This window comes from Sarcophilus harrisii, chromosome 4 (genome assembly GCF_902635505.1).
Source record: "Sarcophilus harrisii chromosome 4, mSarHar1.11, whole genome shotgun sequence".
In the NCBI taxonomy this organism is placed as follows: domain Eukaryota; kingdom Metazoa; phylum Chordata; class Mammalia; order Dasyuromorphia; family Dasyuridae; genus Sarcophilus; species Sarcophilus harrisii.
The window spans coordinates 24,370,361-24,392,019 of record NC_045429.1 but is presented as its reverse complement, the minus strand read 5'-3'; the positions used below and the strand labels follow the sequence as shown (position 1 = coordinate 24,392,019).

The following is a 21,659-nucleotide window of genomic DNA, read 5'->3' as shown; positions in this document are numbered from 1 at the left end:
AGAGCATCTGGATTTGAACTCAGCACCTGTAACTCCTGTTCCGGTACTCTTCCCACTAAAATGAACTATTTCTGGGAGGAATGCTAGATATCCTCTAGTTTCCAGTTTCTTAAACTCTGGGTTGTGACACGGAGTCTCATAAATGAATGTGGGGGCACAAAAGGATGATTATTAATGTTTGTTTTGTGTATCTATTTTATATTCTTGTATATCCAAGATCACAAATTTTTTTCAGGCAGAAAGGGGCAGTCAGGGGAAAAAAAGTTAAGGAGTCCTGTTCTAATGCAGGGTTTGTTTTTTTTTTAGGGGGGAAGGGAGGTGCTTGTTTTAACTGCCACATTCTGGATCCCTTTAGTAGCCAGTTTGGCAAATCGTGTTTTTAAATAAATAAAGGAAATGCTCAATTTCAGTTAGGGGCTTTCAATCCTGAGATTTCATAGGGTATAATGATAATTCAGGTAAAGCCAGGAGCATATACACTCTGTGATTAGTAAGCTCTTCTAGCCCCGCAAAAGCCAAGGACTGGTCATTTGTAAATGACAAAAGGAACTGACCTGAATTTCTACCAGGTGCTGCTGCTTAAAACAATTGGACCAGAAGTCCGAGAACCTATACTCAAATCCTGGCTCCCCCATTTATTAGTCATGTGATCTCAGGATCAGTCATTTCAACACCTCCCAGAAATCAATTCCTTTACCTCCATCCGAAAGCCTTATCTGCCTGATGATTAGTGTTCTCTCCTTAATTTATCTTGTATTTACTTATCCTGGGCCCATGTTGTCTCCCCAAACTCCTTGGGGGCACAGACTATTTTATATCTTATTCCTAGTGCCTAGCACAGGGCCTGGCATGTAGTAGGGGCTTAATAAATGCTTGCTGATTTTGAAATTTATTAAATTAGTCCCTCTGGACCTTCTCTGTAACACGAAAGACTTAGACTACATAATATCTAAGGTTCCCATTGGATCTAAATGGTCCTGGCGTTGTGTTGTACAGGAGGGAAATCTGTGACTCAGATAAACCAAGTGATCAGGCCATGTTAGCAATAAGGCCCACTCAGGTCCCAGGCCACACGGCTGCCCCTCCTCAACACCTCTCTTCCCTCACACCCTGCCCCTGGCTTTTTACTGAGTCCCAGGTACTCCGGGCAGGACCTTGGACAGCTCCGAGTAAGGTCCTCTCAACATGAGAGTTTGGGGTCTCTTTTTGACCGAATTAAAATGGCCCCCTCCCCCCTCACCCAAGTACTGGAATAAGGCTCCTGTAGAGCCAGGACTGGTGGCTTAGCTCAGTCTCAGATGACCCACGGCTGCCGTCCTCTCTCTCACCCAGTTCACTCCATCTCCCACTTCCATGACTTGGAACAGGCCGGATCACACTCTCTCCCACCTGCACCTTTCAGAATTGCTGGTTAACTTCAAAGCTCAGCTCAAGCACCTTCTTTTTATGAAACCTTTCCTGAGCCCCTTAACTGTGAGAGCCTCTCCCAATTGCCTTCTGCATTTCATCAAAGCACCGTGTCTACACCTATATAGGGACATCTTCTCTGGCTGGATCGCAAACTTCTCAAGGGCAGGGACCATTTATTTCACTTTTGCACCCCCAGGCACATAGTAGGCACTTAATAAATGATGGTTTGGCCGACCCTGGAGTCATAGATTGTCCAAGATGGGACAGGGTGCATTTCATGTCCGAGATGGAAAGGGACTTAGAAATCATCCACCTCAATTCTACCATTTCATAGAGGAGAGACTAAGGCCCAGTGAGGTGAAGGAAGTGTCCAGAGACTGCAGAGCAAGTCAGTGGCTAAGCTGGGACTCCTAACTCTGGTCCCCTCACTTCCCATCCCATGCTTTCTTCACCATTTCAATGAGCCCCCTTAAAGGACTATCAATTAGGCGGGTTTCCAAGACACTCAACTTCCTTCACCAAAAGAACCCTTTCTCCAGTTTCATATTTGTTCTCTTCTTTTTTCCAGCCCTTTCTTGGTTTGGAATGAATCCTCATCCAACACCCAAATGAACTTGCCTCATGGGGATACAGTATATATTGTGGGTTAATTCTTTCTAGTCCCACACTCCATCCTAACCCACCTTTTTGCCACTTGGAGACTGAACTCATAGTACAAATGCCCCTAAATTATGAGTCACCAGGTGAGGAGGAAAAGCCTGCTTTCCTGGGCAAGGATTAGTATGCCATCTATTAATGCAGTGAGCTCACCACTCACTGCTGGCATTCTGAATGGTCACTTGGGTAATATCACTTGGGTAGAGGGGAGGTTTTTGTTTAGATACAGACTAAGTAAAAATTAAATTAAAAATAAATCCTAGAATTACTCCAAGTCCGATCAAGATCAAGATCAAGCAATTCTAGGATTTATTTTAATTTAATTGCCCACTTTTCCAGGAGCATGAATGCTATATTGTCTCCTTATGTGTCTTAGAACAGACATTGGGACTGATTTTCCAGGATCGGATCTGTTGGAGAAGGGGTCGGCTACTTACTGGTAATTGAATTTTGAATGGAGATGAATTGGTTCCAGGCAGAAGGAAAAGATAAGAAATCAGCGCCTCACAAACACTTCCTTTCTCACTTTTTTCATAATGGAACCTTGAAGATGAGTCAAAAAAATCATTAAATCACCATCAAGAAATAAACTGCATCTGATCCAGCCTGGGCTCCTTTCATCCTTATTAGGACCATAGTAGTTCTTAAAGGTCATCTAGTCCTGTCTCTCATTTGGAGAAAACCGAATCCCACCCAGAGGAAAGGCTTTGCCCAAGATCAGTGATCCAGGAAAAAGGAAAGTGGGGATTTCAATTTAGGTCTGGGATCTGACCTCAAATCCAGTCTTTTTTTTTTTTTTTTTTTTTTTTTTTTTTTTACTGTCTCTCCTAAAAGAGCCATTTCTTTCCCAGTTCTACCCTCACTGGGCCTTTGTTTCTTGGTCAGTGAAAATGAACAGGTTGGACTTGATAACTGTTGGAGATCCCTTCCAGTATGAAGTCTCTGATCCTGTATTTCCAGGCTTCCCAGAGATCAGTGCTCTCCCTATTTGCCCTCAAGCTCCAGGGGTACTCTGGGACAGGGTTAGGGCTCTCAGGACAACCAAGAAAGAAACTCACTAAAGAAAAGGATGGGAAATAGTTAATTTTGTCCATGTCCCTCTCCACATGTGGATGGTCCTCATGGGTGGTAATCAACCATAAATAGGGCAAATCTTAAGGTGAAGCCTTTTGTAAAATGGGAATTTTTTTTTCCTAAACAAATAATCTCACTCCATTAGGATGTGGTATGGAGAGCACCACAGGGAGACTATTCATTTGATTTGGCTTCAGAAGAAGTGGGTTCAGATCTTGCTATGCTACTTCTTAGCCAGGTGATTTGGGGTTCTGTCTTTTGTGAAATAGAAGGGAGGGGGCCGATGTCCTTTCCAACTCAAGGGCATTTATAAAGCAGGACCCACTTACAAATGGTTGGGAGCATCATATTTTCCGGGACCCAGAACACAAATGGCAGAATCTCCCAGAACCAGTTATAGAAGAGATACTGAGGTCCGCATGAGAACTGTTGAGTCAACAAAGGGTGGGAAGAGTTTCATGGGAAAGAAAAAGGTATGGGGGGTGGGGGTGGGAAGAGTTCCCAGAGAGCAGGGAGAGAGTGGCCTTCTGGGCCTAGCAGGAGCAGTTGGGCTGCAGGAGAGGGGGGGCATCCGTGAGGCGCGTGTTCTTGGCCCCACTGGCCAGGGCAGCGTCGGTGTCCAAGGTCTCGGACATCTTATCGCAGATCACGTCCACCAGCCTCTCAAAGACTTGCCTGACACAGATGTTCTCCTTGGCACTGGCTTCAAAGAAGTCAAACCCTGGGGAGAGCAAGACAGGAACGGTGATAAATCCCGAGTCCAGTAGATGCTGCTCGGGACCTCAGCTCAGACACTCTCAGGCTTTGTGGCCCTAATTACTCTTCAGTCTCCATTTTCTTCTTTGCAAAATGGTGACAAGAAGGTTCATATCCTCTCTTCCCTAGGGCCTTTGTAAAGGAAAATCCTAAGAGTGGGATTTTATATGAGAGCAGCCTAAACTTGGAGATAGAAGCTGCCATCCAGTCCAACTGTGACCTGAAGGAGGAACCCCCCAAGGACTGTGGGCAAGGAGAAGGAGAGAAGAAAAAGAGAGACAGGAATAGGAAACAGAGAAAGAGAGAGAGACAGGGACAGAGACTGAGAGAGACAGAGACAGAGAGAGAAACAGAGACAGAGACTGACAGAGACAGAGAGACAGAAGGAGAGAAACAAAGACAGAAAGGAGAGGGCAAGAAGCACACAGAAACACAGAGACATGGAGAGAAACAGAAAGAAGGAGAGATCAACAGAGACAGAGAATGTCAGAGAGAGACAGAGACAGTGAAAGAGACACACCGAGAGATATACAGAGAAAAAAAGAGACACACATGGATTGAGAGAGAGAGAGAGAGGACTTGGACCAGGAGGAGAGGATGAAGGGCAGCTAGGTAGTGCTATAGTGGATAGAGCATCCTGGAGTCAGAAGGACCAGAGTTCAAATCCAACATCAGATCCTACTAGTTGTGGGACCCTGGGCAAGTCACTAAACCCAAATGTCTTTAAAAAAAAAAAAAAAAACAACAGGGCTGGGGAAATGAAGACAGGGAGAAGAAGATGAAAGAGGGAGAAGATAAAGAGGGTTGATGAAACAGGGAGAGGAGAAAGGACAGGCTTAGCAAAGACCCGGAGGCAGGAGATGGATTAATTTGTGTAAGGAATAGAAAGGCCATTTTGGCTAAACCAAAGAGTTGTGGGACCTTCGGGATAATGATCATAACTGGCTGTGGCTCTCTTTGGTTCAAACTCGGAGGAAATGAGCCTGCCCAGCCTTTCCCTCCCAACTCTCCATCATTAACAGGTATCTTTGTTTTTGTTTTAACCCCAAACAGAACCTTTCCTGCTTTTAGTCCCTTTGCCACATTGACCTTGGGAGAAAGATTCAGAGGTCATAGAGCTGACCTTGGTCAAAGCTCTAAGGTTTGCTAAAGCCCCCACATCCAATTAGGGCCCCACAAGCACCCGCTAGGCCATTGTTGTGCGAGCCCATCCCAGCTACTCTTCGAATCTGATATCTCTTTGGATCTTCACAGTCAGCCCTGAGAGGTGGAGGCTATTATTATCATCCTCCCTTTTACAGATGAGGAAACAAAGCCTCCAAGACTCGCTTGCCTAGAGTCACACAGGCTCACTGCTAAGTGTCAGAGGTCACACTGGAAGCCAGGTCTGTCCGAGTCACATGGCCCCCACTCCATCTTTCTCACAGAGATGGCTGAAGAGCCTCGTATTATAATAATCATAACTTGCCAATCTCAAAGAGTTTTATTTTTATTCTATTTTTTATCATCAAATGAAATCATATTTTTTAAGTGCTTAGGTCGGTGCCTGTTGTGTAGTAGGTGCTTAATAAATGCTTATTCCTTCCCTTCCTTGAGTTTATAATGTTCAATAATTATTATTAATCTCCTTAGAAAATTCAAAACAGAATAAAAAGAGTGTAACTTGTCCCAGGGGCCGATTCTACTGGGACTCCTTTGAAATAAATGAGAATAAGATAATAGTAATAATAACAACAGCAATAGTAGCATTGACATATGTATGCAAAAGTATGCAAAGTGTTTCCAAATGCCAGCTCTGATTGGATTCTTGAAACCGGCCCTATCACGTAGGCGTTCTCGTCGTCGTCCTGTTCTACAGATGAGGACACAGAGAAAGCTGTAATTATTTAGGACTGATGAGCTCTAATGAGTGAGGAGACTGATAAGGCTTCAGGGCCAACAGAAACTTCCTGGGAGGGACCTGAGCGAAGCTTGGAAGGAAGGACAGAATTTGGAAGAGGAAAACGGCAAAGGAATGGGGGGGCACGGGCAGAAGGGCCTCTGGGGATGACATGCACTGGATGTCACTAGAAAGATACTGGCTGGAGTTAATGAAGCCCAGGCCGCCTCTTGGGTCAGTCCCGGCCAATGTTCTCAACCTCTCTCTGGCCCTTCCACTGATGCCACTGCCGGGCACTCCGGGCCCTCCTCTGCCTCCCAGCCGCCAGGACCTTCCCATGGCTTCATTAAGGGAAACCTTTAGCAACTGAAGCGTGAAGGCAATGAGCCAATTAGTAGGACTGTCTGTGGGCGGGTGGGAAAGGCCCAGCCCCAAGCAGGGGCTGCTGCCCCTGGAGTTCAGTCACGGCCCTTGCCACGAGACCCCGTCACCGGAGGCCACCGGGCTGTGTGTGACAAGTCATAGAGGGCCTGAGGCTTCGGGCAGCTCACGTTCACTGAGCCCTGAGACCCTTTCAAATAATCACAGAATCTAAAACTCAGCAAAGAGACCCACAAGTAACTCTCCAGCCCTTGCAGAGAGTCGGGGGTTCTCTCACTCCAATTGGGAATTTCAAGCCTCTCACAGCCTCCAGCCAGCCTCGCCGGGATTAGTGCACCCTGCTCCTCTCTGTGAACTCTTTGGTCTAGCAAAAATGGCCTCCTTTCCATTCTTCACACAGATTAATCCAGTTTCTGCCTCCGGGTCTTTGCTAAGCCTATGCCTGAAACGCCCTCTCTCCTTTCTGCCCACCTTCCAGAATCCCGAGCCTCCTCAATGCTCTAAAATCTGTGATTCTTCCTCCTCTCCCCCACCTCCCTCCTCCTCCCCCTTGCCTCCCTCCTCCTCGCCCTCTCCTCCTCTGCCTGAGTGGACACTGGCCCCCACCCCTGGGGCCCTGGCAGACTGTTGGGCAGCCTGAGGCCCGCTGGTGGCAGGGCTGGCCCCCTCAGAGCTGGGCAAGCTTCCTCCCCAGGCCTCCTTCCCCTTCCGCACATGCACACACACGTACCCAGCTGCTCGGCCAGGAGCTTCCCCTTCTCAGTGGGCACGACCCTCTCGTCCTCCATGTCGCACTTGTTCCCCACCAGGATGACCTGGGCGTTGTCCCAGGAGTAGGTCTTGATCTGGGTGGCCCTGGCGGAGAGGAGATGGGGGGAGTCAGAGAGGGTGCGCTTGGGCCTGGACGCCAAAGAGCCTGCCCAAGACCCCTCCCTGTCCCCAAATCCTGGTTCAACACTCATGGCCATGTTACCATGGTTATGTATTCTAAGCTCTCTGGGTCTCAGTCTTCTCCTCTGTAAAATAGGGATAGGAACTTCTGTGCCCTCCCCCTGCCCAGAGCTCTGGGAGAAAGCCCTCTGGAAACGGGAGCTGGTGCTTTCCCTGACAGGGGCATTCTGGTCTCCTTTTGCAGCAGGAAGGAGGGGTAGAGACAATCCTGCAGTAACACCCCCACCCTGAAGTAACTGGGAATGAGCCTCCAACAAGAGGCCAGAGCCTCACATGGTACCAGGTGAGATCTGAGTCATCAATGGGAAAAGTCACCAGAGCTAGTCAGCTTGGAACAGTGAGCTTTTATTAAGCACCTACTATGTGTCAGGTACTATGCTAGAACATTGAGACAAAAGCAAAACAGCCCTTGCCTTCGGTAAGCTTTTATTAAGCACCTACTATGTGTCAGGTACTATGCTAGAACATGAAGATAAAAACAAAACTGTCCTTGTCTTGAGCTTTTATTAAGCACCTACTATGTGTCAGGTACTATGCTAGAACACTGAGACAAAAACAAAACAGTCCTTGCCTTCAATGAGCTCATAGCCCAGTGGAAAAATACAATTTTTGCACAAAGATAAATGAGTATGAAATGACTGGAGAAGAGGAAGCAAGAATAACCAGGAAGAATCATCCAGGCTTCTGGGTCACTATTCCTCTATTAGAATGTAAGCTTCTGGCAGGCAGGAACAGTCTTGCTTTTTGATGTCTCCCCAGCACTTAGCACAGTGCTTTGCACATGGAAAGCACTTCAGATCTTTTTCATTCACATACTGTTGTGTAAGCAGATGTCTCCCCTGATAGAATGTAAGCTCCCAGAGGGCAGGAGCTATCTTGTTTTAGTGTCTGTACCCCGGAGCTCATCACCATACCTGCTTCAAGGATGCCCAATAAATACTCCTTCAATCTTTCATTCTGGATGTCTTCCTTGAGAAAATAAAACTTCTTTGAGAACAGGGACTACGGCTTTTGTAATGTACTCATAGGATTTAGCATAATTTAGTATTTGAGTATAATGCCTGACACATAGTAGGTGCTTTTTCTTTCACTTATTCTAAACGACATTTGAGTTGAGTATGGAAGGAAAGGGAGACACTGAGAGGGGGTGGTGGTTCTAACCCTAGAATAGGTGTTTTAACTCTAACCATATCCTAAATAACAGGAAGCTCCCTAGAATCCTGCCCCTAACTCTCACTCTGCTACACCCACGGTGTCCCCCAGTGATGTACATCCATTATGTTGGCAAATGGCATTGAACAGACGTTATGAGAGATGAGATTCTGGGACAGAGGACAGGAGGTGACCTGATGTCATGGATGGAGCAACCAGGCAGGATGCCCATAGTCCCCAGCAGGTTGCTGGCATTGAAGGTTCCAACCATCACCTGGGCCAGCTTCCCCCTTAATCAAGAAATGATGTTTATAAAGTGCTTACTTAGTATGATGCCTGGCACTGAGAAGATGCTGTATACATGTGTGGTGGTGGTGGTGATTGTGGAAGAAGGAGGAGGAGGAGAGGGGGAGGAGGAAGCAAGAGAGGAAGAGGAAGAGAAGGAGGAGAAGGAAGAGGAGGAGGAAGAGGAGAAAGAAGAGCAGGAGGAAAAGGGCAGAAGGAGATGAGAGGGAGGAGGAAGAGGAGAAGAAGAAGAGGGAAGAGAAGGAGGAGGAGGAGGAGAAAAAGGAGAAAAAAAGGAGGAGGGGGAGGAGGAGAAGGAGAAGAAAGAAAGAGAACAAAAGAAAGAAAGAAAGAAAGGAGGGAAGGAGGGAGGGAGGAAGGAAGACAGAAAGAAAGAAAGAAAGAAAGAAAGAAAGAAAGAAAGAAAGAAAGAAAGAAAGAAAGAAAGAAAGAAAGAGAAGAAAGAAAGAAAGAAAGAAGGAAGGAAGGAAGGAAGGAAGGAAGGAAGGAAGAAGAGAAAGAAGAGAGAAAGAAAGAGAAGAAGAAAGAAAGAAAGAAAGAAAGAAAGAGAAAAAGGAAAGGAAAGAAGGAGGAAGGAAGGAAGGAAGGAAGGAAGGAAGAAAGAAAGAGAAGAAAGAAAGAAAGAAAGAAAGAAAGAAAGAAAGAAAGAAAAAGAAAGGAAGGAAGGAAGGAAGGAAGGAAAAAAGAAAGAAAGAAAGAAAGGAAGGAAGGAAGAAAGAAGGGAAGGAGGGAGGGAGGAAGGAAGACAAAAAGAAAGAAAGAACAAAAGGAAGGAAGGAAGGAAGGAAGGAAGAAAGAAAGAAAGAAAGAAAGAGAGGGAAGGATGGAGGGAGGGAGGGAAGAGAGGGAGAGAGGGAGAGAGGGAAAGAGGGAGAGAGGAAGAAAGGAAGAAAGAAAGGAAGTAGAAAGAAGTTAGTAGTAGTAGTAGTGGTGGTCGTAGTCATAGTAGTCTGGGGATCTCATATATTTCCTGGTTCCAGAACTAATAGCTTCATCCACTCCCTCACTTTGATCTCTTTGGGCCTGAGAAGGAAGTGCTCTCCTGGGATCTGATTGGAAGCTCTCGGGGGCTGGGATGCTAGATCTGGAACCCTACAAGTTCCCCAGAGTCTCCGTTTGATGGAAGGATCCTGGGAGTGCTGTCTCTATATTGCTGTGAGCTTTAAAACCCTTTTCCCACAACAGTTCTATCCGGAAGGCAAAGGCAGCTATGGATAGGGCACTAACTGGGATTGGGAAGCCCTGAGTTCAAATCCAGCCTCATACTCCCAGCTGGGTAAGTCATTTCACCTCTGTCTGTCCTGGTTTTCTCATTTCTAATATGGGGACAGTAATATCACTTCCATCGTACCAATGATATATTGGTAAAGTGCTTCCTCAGCCCAGGGTCTGGCCCTGAGGAGATGCCATATTCACGGGCTGGTGATGGTAGCAGTCGCAGCAATGCTGGTAGTGACATAGTGCATCACCCTTATCTTATAGAGGGAGAGGCTCAGACTAGAACGGGAGCTTCTGGAGGACAGGGACCTTTTCATTTTGTCTTTGTTCCCTCAGCTTCTGGCAAAGAATCTCATCCTTAAAAGCCTGGATTAGATGGTTTCAGGTCCCAGAAAAGAGAGACGGCCTTGCCCAAGGATATGAGGATGTTAGGGCAAAGCAAAGGAGGACTTGGGGTGCCCGCCCCGGCCCGGCTCCTGCCATTCCACTCTGCCAGCTGTCGAGCCCAAGAAGGAGGAAGCAGTTCCTTTTAAGGTCTGTGCGGGCTGGTTGTACATCTTAACTAACGGAAGAACCTCCTCTCTCCCTAGAACCCACAGCACCGGGCATGGGAGTGCAGACACAGGTTCCCTACCAGTCCTGGACGGCGTTGAAGGACTCTTCATTGGCGATGTCATACATGAGAATGAAGCCCATCGCGCCGCGGTAATAGGCAGTGGTGATAGTCCGGTATCTTTCCTGTCCAGCCGTGTCCTAGAACGAGAAAAAGCCGTCAAGTTTTAGGCTCTGGGACGTCCGCCGGGGTTGTCTAAGACATTGCAACCCATTAATATATATCCATTAATTCGTGATGCATACATTTGTCAGTGCGTTCACTCACCCTCCATGCACGTGCCCATATATTCATGCATCCATTCAGGCTCCCACATATGCATCCATCTCTGTATCCATTCCCTTATCCATTTCTCCAACCATTCAGGCAAGCCTCTATCCATTCATGTGTCCATCTATTCATTCCCACAGAAAGTGCAGGGAGGAGGCCCAGGTGGCCTGGAGTCAGAAAGATCCACGTTCAAAGCTGGTCCCAGACTCTTACTAGCTTTGTGACTCCGAGCAAATCACTCAACTTCTGCCTGCTATGGTCTCAAGTGTAAAATGGTGATTATAAGAACATCTGCCTCCTAAAGTTGTTGTTTGGATCAAATGAGATATAAAGTACAAACTCCTGGCACATAGTAGGTACTTAACAAATGCCTCTTTCCTTCCTACCTGTCATCTATCCATCTATTCATGCATCAGTCTTGGGATTCATCCATTCATTTATTCAGCCATTATAATTATTTCCACACACACAGGATAGTGGATGTCATCACAGGGTAAATGCATCGAAACAAGTCCATTTCCTCTATGGAAGCAGCTCTCATTTCTATTTTACAAGAACATTTTCTTCCTTATGAGGTGGCAGGGAGTTCAAGAATTACTACCCCAACCATCGTTCAATTTATTCTGTTGATCCCCTTTCTCTCTCACCTGCAAAAGTACCTTATAATTAGACAGCCTGAGCCCTGAGCTCCCTGAGCCACTGGAATCTTTTTAGAAAGGTTTCCTAGCAGTCTGAACCTTGCTCCTAATAAACAAGTTAATTGAATGACTGCTTCTGGGACTAAGAATCATGGGAGTTGGAGCTGGAAGAGATATTGTTATTGTTCAGTCTTTGTGACCCAACTTGGGGTTTTCTTGGCAAAGATACTGGAATGGTTTGTATTTCTTCCTCCAGCTCATTGAAGATAAGGAAACCGAAGCAAATAGGGTTAAATGGCTTGCCCATGGTCACACAAACTTGAAAATGTTGGAGGTCAGACAAACTCAAGAAGGAGCTTCTTCCTGACTCCAAGCCCAGTAATCTATCCAATATACCACTTTAGAGATCATCTCAGTTTGAAGCCTCTACACACACACACACACACACACACACACACACACACACACTCTTTCTCTGTCTGTCTCTCTCTTTCTCTCTGTTTTTCTTTCTCTCTCTCCTTGTCTCTGTCTCTGTCTCTGCTTCTCTACCTGTCTTTGTCTCTCTCTGTTCTCTCTCTCTGTCTGTTTCTCTCCCTCTGTGTGTCTCTCTTCTCTCTCTCTATTTCCTCTCCATCTGTCTCTCTCTCTCTGTCTCTTCAATCCTACTATTTTACCCCCCCCCCCCCATCAAATTGTCCCCATCCCACCTCCCAATCAGTACTAGCCAGACTGCTGCCTCTCCTCAGCCTTTGTTCTCCGCCCTTCAGAACTGGCTAGTCTGCTGTCTAGTATCAGCTCTGAAGTCTTTGGAAGTAGATTCAGATCTCGCCACTGACTACTCTAACTGTGTGACTTTGGGCAATTTCCTCTGGGTCACAATTTCCTCATCTGCAGATTGTGGGCATATTTGGTAGAAATGGAAATTGCTCTACTCTCTCTGAAAGTCAACTTGGAATTATGCTCGGAAAAGTGACAAAAATATCCATGCTCTTTGACTTAGGAACCCCACCGCTAGGTATCTATCCCAAGGAATTTAAAGATAACCAATATTCCCAGCAGCACTTTTTTGTGGTACCAAAGAATTTGAAATAAAATACCTGATGAATGCAGAAAAAAATATGCTGTAAGTAGCAATGACTATTAAGCCTCAATCAAACAAGAAGCACGTATTAAATGCTTATAACATTCCCCCTCCCTGTCCCAAAAAACTATTGTCTCTGCCCTCAAGGCTCTTTAATGGGGGAGATAATCTATAAAAACAGACACATGCAAGAAAACTACAGAGGCTTTAGTGGGGAAGGCACTGGTTCTAGGGGTTTGGGGTGGGAGAATGTACCTCCCATAGGAAGTGATTCATAAGTGAGTCTTAAAAATCAAATAAGTGTAGGAAGGATTTTTTTTTTGAGACAATTAGGGTTAAGTGACTTGCCCAGGGTCACACGCCAGGAAGTGTCTGAGACCAGATTTGAACTCAGGTCCTCCTGACTTCAGGGCTGGTGCTCTATCTACCTAGCTGCCCTGCACAGGAAGGTTTAAATGAACTGAGGCAGAGTGAAGTCAGCAGAACAAAGTAAACGAAATATACAACGACTAGAAGAAGAAAAAAATAATGGATAATAATTAACCCATTATATAATATATTATATTATATTACATACATAATATATGTATATTACAATACATAATATATGTATATTATATATACATATTATAAGTTAATCCACTATACCAGAAGCTTGGACTCAGGAGACCCGAGAACACGTATGACCATGGCTTTACTGCAGATGTGGGTCTTTTGGATGTGGCATAAATAGCCAGACATGACGGAGATGTTGGTTTTTTTTTATCAAACTGCTTCTCTCTCTGCTTTCTTTATTTTTTAGATTAAAAGTTTAATTAGCATCAACTGATGGGCAGTGGCCAAATAGCTAGCAACTGCCCCCACCTTTTTAACTTTTTTTTTGTTAAAGGGAAGGACATCTGGGTGGAAGAGAAGAGGGGGATATATGGAGGAATGAAGGTGAAATTAACACAAAATAAATCAGGACACATGACTTTTTAAAAGGCAAGAACCTTGGGATAGCGGGACTGGGAGGGTGGTTCATGAACTATTTTTTTGTTTTGTTTTGTTTTGTTTTTGTTTTTAAGAATTTTGTTTTTATGACACTCACAAAAGATGAAGAACATTTGGGCTTGATGATTTCTGGAAACTTCCAACTGAAAAATCCCTCGGTCCCTATGGTTTCCTGACAAACTTAACCGTGCTAAGGATCTGGTGAATTCTGTCTCACCGACCAAGCGCTTCTACAGCCCTGGCAGGTACTCAAATATAAACATGGCTGACTCCCACCGTACAGATTTAGAGCAGAAAGGCCCTCGGAGGAATGGAGCCCATGACTTCATGTTATAGAGGAGGGGTTCAAGCTCATACAGCTCATCCGGGGCAGACGTAGGATTTGAATCCAGATCCTCTCATTCAGTCAGTGCTTTTCCTTTGCACCAGCTAAATTTGTGGCAAGATGACCGGTCCATGGAGGAGGGAGGCCCCTTGGGATAAAGCTCTCATAGACCTTTAACAAAACCTCTGAGCAGAGAACAGCCTCCCCGAGCTGTCCAGAGCAGAGCCCAGCCCACCTTGTCAGCAAGGGTCCCGGAGGGGAGAGGGATCTGGGGGGAGGGGAGAGAAGGTGCCCTACGGATCACACCGGAGCTTTGTCTGCCTCCTTTTATTTTTAAACTCTCCATCGATCCCTTCCCCCGATGAGAGACAGAAATAGAACCCAACAAGAGACAGGAAAAGGGAGAAAGAGGCATGACTCACTGGCTACTTGGGGAAAGAAACTGTGTCATCTGGGATGCTGACGTGCACATGGCCTTGGTCCCCGAGCATCCCTCCCCAGGCAGCTTTAGGAGCCACTTCCCAGTGAGGCAAAAAGAATATCCATGAATCTGGCTGGAATGAGAGGGAGCTTCAGGGTCCCAGGGAAGGGCCCATGGAGGGAGGAGCACGGCACTCACTGCCTTCTTGGGAATATCGTGACTTCTCCGAGTTTCTTCTGTGGCCCTCAAGTTGCTCTCCCCCAAACGTCTAATTTCTGGCCCTCTCAGCAAACACAATTTAGTCCCTTACACACATTTAGCATTTGCTTCTTTCCATATATCTTGTGTGTTCCCTCCCATCCCCTCCCAAACCCCTAGTAGAAGGACATGCTAACTCAGCCAATTCACAAGTAGTTAGTGTTCTGCCCAGCACGCCGGACCCAGGGGCAGTGAGAAAAAGCAAAACTGGCAGGAAAAAAGCAGCTAGTGACATTTGAATGGGACCGTCATCAGGGACATAGATTATTACCATGACATACATACATAGTGGATGGAAGCTAACACCGGAGGAGAAGGCAAGGACCATCAATTCCTAGAGAGCTAAAAAGTTGTTTCTTTTCTTTTTTTTTTTTTTTTTTAGGGAATTCTAATTTTTTTTATTTCTTCTGGTTTTGTAATCTTACCTTATTATTTTTTAAATTAAATATTTTTTAAAGAAGGTTCCCCTCCTTCCCTATTTTTGCTTCTTCCCTGTCTCCCCCTCTGTGAGAAAACATGGAAAACAAGGATTGTTTAACTTTGATCTTTGTATCCTGAGCACTTCACAGTGCCTAGCACATAGTAGTTTCTTCATGATTAAAGAATGGATATTTCTGTCCCTATCTTTCTGTTGTGAGTCTTCACTGATTCCTTGAACATATTCTCTGCTCCACTTCCCAAACTACTTGTGATCCTCTTTCTACCTTAATTCAATTCAATTGTCTTAGAATTCATAGTAGGGGCTTTGCACATAGTAGGGGCTTAATAAATATTGGAATCCAGAGCAGGATGAAGAGAAGACAGAAATTACATCATCTATGGATTGACTGAAGGCTCCTGGGGGGGAGGGGAGGAAGTTTATGAGAGCTCTGATTGGCTGGGTTCGATTATTTGAGGAGCTGTCATTGGGAAGAGGGAGGAGACTTATTTTGTTTGGCCCCAAGGGCAGAGTAAAGGTGAGGAGAAAGTGGCAGAAGGATAACTTTGGGCTCAATATTGGCAAATTCTGTGAGTGCTGTTTTCCCACCAGGACAGCAAGACAAACATGGCCCGACTCCTGGGGCCATCTTTCCCAGGTTCTGGCTGGCTCTCCTCCTCCTACCTCAGGCTCCAACAGTCATGGCGTCTTCAAGGAGAGTTTGCTCGTCCCCTCCTGACCTTTTCTGGGTTCTTTGGGCATCTCTCCCACTCCATAGATGCTCAAGAGGAGGGGGCCCTCCAGGCTGTACCTCTGCAGCTGGGTCAGGCCCTCACCCCCGACTGATGGAGCAGAAGGAGCCGCTGGGAGGGAAGAGCCTGGCCAACAACCATGACCCTCACCTTGAAGCCTCAGAAGCCACATCCCTAAAATGGGACCGACCTCACAGTAACTGCTGGCAGCTTTCTCTGGGACTTTGAGGCTCGCAAAGGCCTTTGCCTGATGTTATCTCTTTGGATCCTCTTAATATCCCAGTGAGGACGTTAGATGGCAAAATGAACAGAGCAAGATTTGGAGCCAGGAAGATCTGACACTTTCTAGCTCTGCAATCCTGAGCAAGTCACTTAATCTCTGCCTGCCTCAGTTTCCTCATCTGTAAAATGGTGATAAAACAGCATCATCCCCCCACCCAGGGTTATTTGGGAGCAGCCAGATGCTACAATAGAGTCAGGAGGACCTGAGTTCGAAACTGGCCTCAAGATACTTAATTCTTCCTAGCTGTGCAAGTCATTTAACTCCAAGTGATTCAGAAAAAAAGAGGAAAAAAAAGACAAATGAGATATTTGTAAAGTGCCTTAAAGTCCCCCACAAATGCCAGCTATTATTCTGTCCATCTTACAGATACGGATAATGACAGTCAGAGAGGTAAAATAATCTGCCTGCGTTCACATGGGGATCTGTGCCTATGGAGGGGTTTGAGCCCAGAACTTTCTGCCTCTGAATCTTGTGCTCATCCATTGAGCCACACTGGCTTCCACTGATTCCCACACCATCTCCCTGACAGATCATTTGCAAGAGAAGTGCTTTGCATTTTGGAAAAAAGTATCCAAGATATCTCTGCACCTTTGCTAGGCACATGAACTGAATCCTGATTCTTTCCCTCATTGCTATCTTGCAGAATCAGGCTGAAAAATTAAATCTTTTTTTTTAATTGTAGAGACCTTTAGCTGCTTCATGACAGCCATCCCGCTAGCGGGCAGGCACCCCAATCAACTAGTCAATGAATTAACAAGCATTTATTAAAAGTACCCACTGTGTAATAGCTACTATACTGGGGATACAGAGACAGAAAAGGAAATATACACAGGAGAAATTCAGAAGAAGAAGAGAAAGAAGAAGAAAAAGAAGAAATAAAGGCAGCTACATGGTACAGTGCACAGAGCACTGGACTTGGAATACATACTAGCTGTGTGACTCTGGACAAGTCACTTTACTCTGCCTCAGTTTCCTCATCTGTAAAATGAGCTAGAGAAGAAAATGGCCAACCACTCTAATACCTTTGCCAAGAGAACCCCAAATGGGGTCACAATAAGTCAGACATGACTGAAATGACTAGACAACAACAAAGATGAGAGTTTGGGAGGGAAGTATGGAAGACTGAAGGAAGAGAGGGATTCTAGGAGGTGGAGGGGAGGAGAGAGGGCCTTTCAAGGTTGAGGGAACCACCAGTGTCAGGGCGCCAAGATGGGAGATGGAAGATGAAGGGAGTGCCATATGGGGGAGAGAGAGAGGAAGCCCCCATTGAAGAAGGCAGAGAAAAGGAGTAATGTATGAGTCTTGAAAGACAACAGAGATAGGAAGAAAAGTCCCACGTACACGAAGACATTGAGATCATCCCCTTTTCTAGTCCCAAATAACCAGAAATGAAGTGAATGCCCATCAGCAAGATGCAGTACGCGAACGGAATGGAACATCAGGGGGAGAACAGTAAGGGATGGATAGAATGCCTCCAGAGAAGCAGAGAAGGACTTACTTGAACAGACACAGAGGGAAGCAAGCAGAACCAGGAAAACAACAAACAGGAACACAGATTGAAAATAACAATGACAATGAGACAACCAGAACCAAATGCTACGAAAGCATAACCTCGGCCCAGGAGAAGATTGAGGGAATGATCTCCTATCACTTCATAGCAGGAGCGGGCAACTAAAGTGTGGAGTATTCCACAAACTGTCAGTCAGGATGATAGCTTGGTTGGTTTTGCCCAAATGTTTTATTATGCATGGATTTCAACATATTTAACATGTATGGGACTACCTGCCATCTGGGGGAGGGAAGAAAGGGAAGGGGAAGGAGGGGAAAATTTGGAACAGAAGGTTTTGCAAAGGTCAATGTTAGAAAAATTACCCACATAGACACTTTGTAAATTAAAAAAATTAAAAATAGATGAATAAAAACCCACTTTTGTTATGAGGGATGGCCCGTGAGGTAGGAGATACTCTATTATGAAGATAATAGACCAACAAAAGGTACTGAACATTTTTTAGGCGTATATTAGAAAAGGGAAGCATTCTGGCGATAAACTACAAAGTGGCTCTAAAATGTCAGCAATTATTAACAGCACTCATTGCCTTCCACAGAGCCGAATTTAATTAATGTTTACTATTTGATTATTGCTGTTGTTATCAGCCCCAGCTCGGAGGAGCTACCGGCCCCATTTCTTGTCTCCTTTTTTTAATGCTTCTGAATTGACATCAGTGCTATTCAACGACCTTATGAGTCGTCTCCGGCTACCCAAGTTTGCTTCATTTGCTTTCTCCAGAGCGCACTGGATGACTCATCAGACTCCCTCCATCTCCATCCATCTATATAACCTGAGCTGCAGCAAGGGGTGGGGGTCAAAATTAAAGTGGGGAGGGCTGAGCATAATTAGAGACACCCAGGGATGTGGGATGGAGGGGGAACACCTTACGGGGTCTAGAGTTAACTAAATAGGAGGAGGGAGGACTTCCAAGTCCAGACATTTCCGAGCATCTGATCCAGGAGTGGGGTTTGCAAGGACACGACAGTCACATAGTTCTCCTCAGCCAGATCTGGAGGCAGAACTCTAAACTCCTTGAAGAGGCCGTCTACACTGGATGTTGCCGCTTCCCTACTTCCCATTAACTTCTAAACGCTTTGAAATCTGGCTTCCAACTTTAGCATTTGCCCCAAACTGTCCTCTCCAAAATGAAGTCTTCATCGCCAAATGGAGCGACTCTTCTCGAGCCCTGGATTATGATCCTGTTGCAGCCTTCGAAGCTGCTGATCTCATCTCCTCTGGGACATCCTTGCCTTGACCCTGCTCTCTCCTGCTTCTCCTCTTGATCTGACTAGTTCTTCTCACTCCCTTTTGCTGGTTTTTCACTCAGGTTGAGAACAATGATCGTGGGTATTCCCCAAGCTTCAGTCCAAGGCTGTCTTTTGCCTCTTTCCTCTCTCACTTACCATCTCATCAGTAATCATCTCAGGATAGATGATTCCCAGATCCAGCCGTAATCTCTCTCCTGAAATCTAAGATCAAACATCCAACCTCTTATTGGGCATCCCAACCTTATCATGTCCAGAACAGAAATGATCAATCCCCACAAACCTTTCCTTCTTTTAAACTTTCCCACTGGGGCCACCAGATGGCGCAGTGGATAGAGCACTGGACCTGGAGTCAGGAGGAACTGAGTTCAAATCCAGCCTCAGACACTTAATACTTATCACCATGTGACCCCAAGCAAGTCACTTAACCCTGACTGCCTCAGAAACAAAACAAAACCTTTCCTGCTACTGTTGAGAGCATCTTGATCCTCCAGTCAGCCAGGCTTACCACAATCAATAGAGTTCTGAGTAGTGTTATGGGATAGAGGAATAGGCCTGAAATCAGGAACACCTGAATTCAAATCCTGCCTTAGACACCTAATAGCAGCAGAACAAATCCTTTAACTTCTGTCTGCCTCGGGTTCCTTAACTATAAAATGGGCATAATAATAGCATCTCTGCTCCTCTTCTCAGAAGTGTGGTGGGAATCCACTGAGATAATATTTATAAAGTGCTCGCACCATGGCTGTCACATAGTAGGTGATATATTCCTTTCTTCTTCTGTGTCTCAACTTGTCACTCTCACTCATCCCACATACTCAGTGCATTTCCAAGTCTTGCTGTTTTGAACTTCTCAACATCTTTTCTATGTCTCACCTTCCCTCTACTCCCACAGCTGCCCCTCTGGCTTTCACCACCAGATCACTGGACTACTGCCATAGCCACCGAGGGGTCTCCCTGCCTTTCCCTCCCCCTCACTCTTCCATCCAGCTGTCAAAGTGATTTTTTCCAAATTATTGCAGGCCTGACCAATATGCAATAAACTCCAGTGGTTCCCTGTTACTCCTAAGATCAAATATAGAATTCTTTGTTCAGCCTATTTCTTACTCCCTCTCCCATCTTCTTATATTTTACTCCCCTGTACCCAGAAATACTAAACTCCTAGATGTTCATCTCACACGACTTCCATTTCCAGACTGTGTCTTGTCACTGCCTGTCCCCGATGGCCTAGAATGTTCCAAACCTCATTATCACCTCCTGGCTTTCTTGGAGGCTGTACTTAAATCTCACCCTCTGCGGAAGCCTTTTCTGTAACCCATCTGCTGCTGCTGCTGCCTTCTCTCTGAGGCTACCTTCTATTTACCTACCCTGCATAGATTACCCATGTACACAGTTATTCACATATTGTCTCCTCCGTTAAAATATGAGTTCCCCGAGGGTAGGGGTCATGGTTTTTGCCTTCCTTTGTAGCTTTCCTTAGCCCAGTGCCTTCCACAAAGGTAATAATAATATAAACAGAACAATATAATAATATAAATGCTTGCTGATCAAATGGTGTATTTGAGACCTTACGATCTCAGGCATATACTTATATAAACACTTGCTTACTGAATGATGCATATGAGACCTTAAAAACCCAGGCAGATAATAATATCATAATATAAATTCTTGCTGATCCAATGGTATATTTAAGACCTTAAGACTCCAGGCATATAATAAGATAAATGCTTGTTGATCAAATGATGTATTTGAGACCTTAAGCTCCACGCAAACAATAATAAAAATGCTTGCTGATCCAATGGTATATTTAAGACCTTAAAAACCCAGGCACACTGGAGAGACTTACACGAACTGATGCTGAGTGAAACGAGCAGGGCCAAGAGATCATTATATACTTCAACAATAATATTAGATGATGACCAGTTCTGATGGACCTGACAATCCTCAGCAATGAGATCAACCAAATCATTTCCAGTGGAGCAGTAATGAACTGAACCAGCTATGCCCAGAGAAAGAACTCTGGGAGATGACTAAAAACCATTACGTTGAATTCCCAATCCCTATATTTATGCCCACCTGCATTTTTTATTTCTTTCACAAGCTAATTGTACAATATTTCAGAGTCTGATTATTTTTGTACAGCAAAATAACGTTTTGGTCATGTATACTTATTGTGTATCTAACTTATATTTTAATATATTTAACATCTACTGGTCATCCTGCCATCTGGGGGAGAGGGTGGGGGGTAAGAGGGGAAAAATTGGAACAAGAGGTTTGGCCATTGTCAATGCTGTAAAGTTACTCATACATATAACCTGTAAATAAAAGGCTATTAAATTAAAAAAAACAAACAAACAGGCATATAATAACATAAATGCTTGCTGATCCAATGGGGTATGTGAGACCTTAAAATCCCTGGCATATAATAATGTAATATAAATGTTTGCTGATGAAATGGTGTATTTGAAACTTTACAATGCCAGGCAGATGTGATATCAATGCTCACTGACCGAATTAAAGCAATTTTCCACACGGCCTGCACATCACCTTCTCCAAGGAACACACGAAAGAATATAGACACCAACACCCAGGGCAAAGTTAGCAGATCACTGGATCCTCCTCGGAGAAGCTTGATTCTCTGTTGTGGTGAGATCACACCTTTCTCTCTTGCCAACACATCCAATTTCGTAGCTACGACTTAGAGATATCAACTCAGAGGTTCTGCAATGCCCAGCTTTTATCCACTCCCTAACAAGCCATTTCAGAGGAGGAGGGAACTAGTGCCTAAGGAGAACTTGTGGCTGCTGTTCTGATTCATCATTTTCTGTCTCTTCCTGACCTTGTTTGGGGTTTTCTTGGTAAAGATACTGGAGGGATTTGCCATTTTCTTCTCCAGCTCATTTGAGAGAGGAGGAAACCGAGCTGCCCAGGGTCACACGGCCAGTAAGTGTCTGAGGCTGGATTTGAACTCATCCAGATGAGTCTCCCTGGTTCAAAGCTGAACAAGCT

At 45.2% G+C, this 21,659-nt stretch overlaps 1 protein-coding gene across 1 annotated transcript in view; it reads right to left on the bottom strand.

The window, feature by feature from the left end:
• Positions 1-280: 280 nt before the first annotated feature.
• Positions 281-21,659, bottom strand: part of RAB3B (RAB3B, member RAS oncogene family) — a 50,589-nt gene continuing 29,210 nt past the window's right edge. Inside the window, exons 3-5 of the mRNA XM_031969131.1 lie at positions 10,419-10,537; positions 6,888-7,012; positions 281-3,862 (exon numbers count right to left, since the gene is read on the bottom strand). Coding sequence (XP_031824991.1) covers positions 3,675-3,862; positions 6,888-7,012; positions 10,419-10,537 — 432 coding nt within the window. The 3' untranslated portion in view covers positions 281-3,674. The remainder of the gene's footprint in view (positions 3,863-6,887; positions 7,013-10,418; positions 10,538-21,659) is intronic.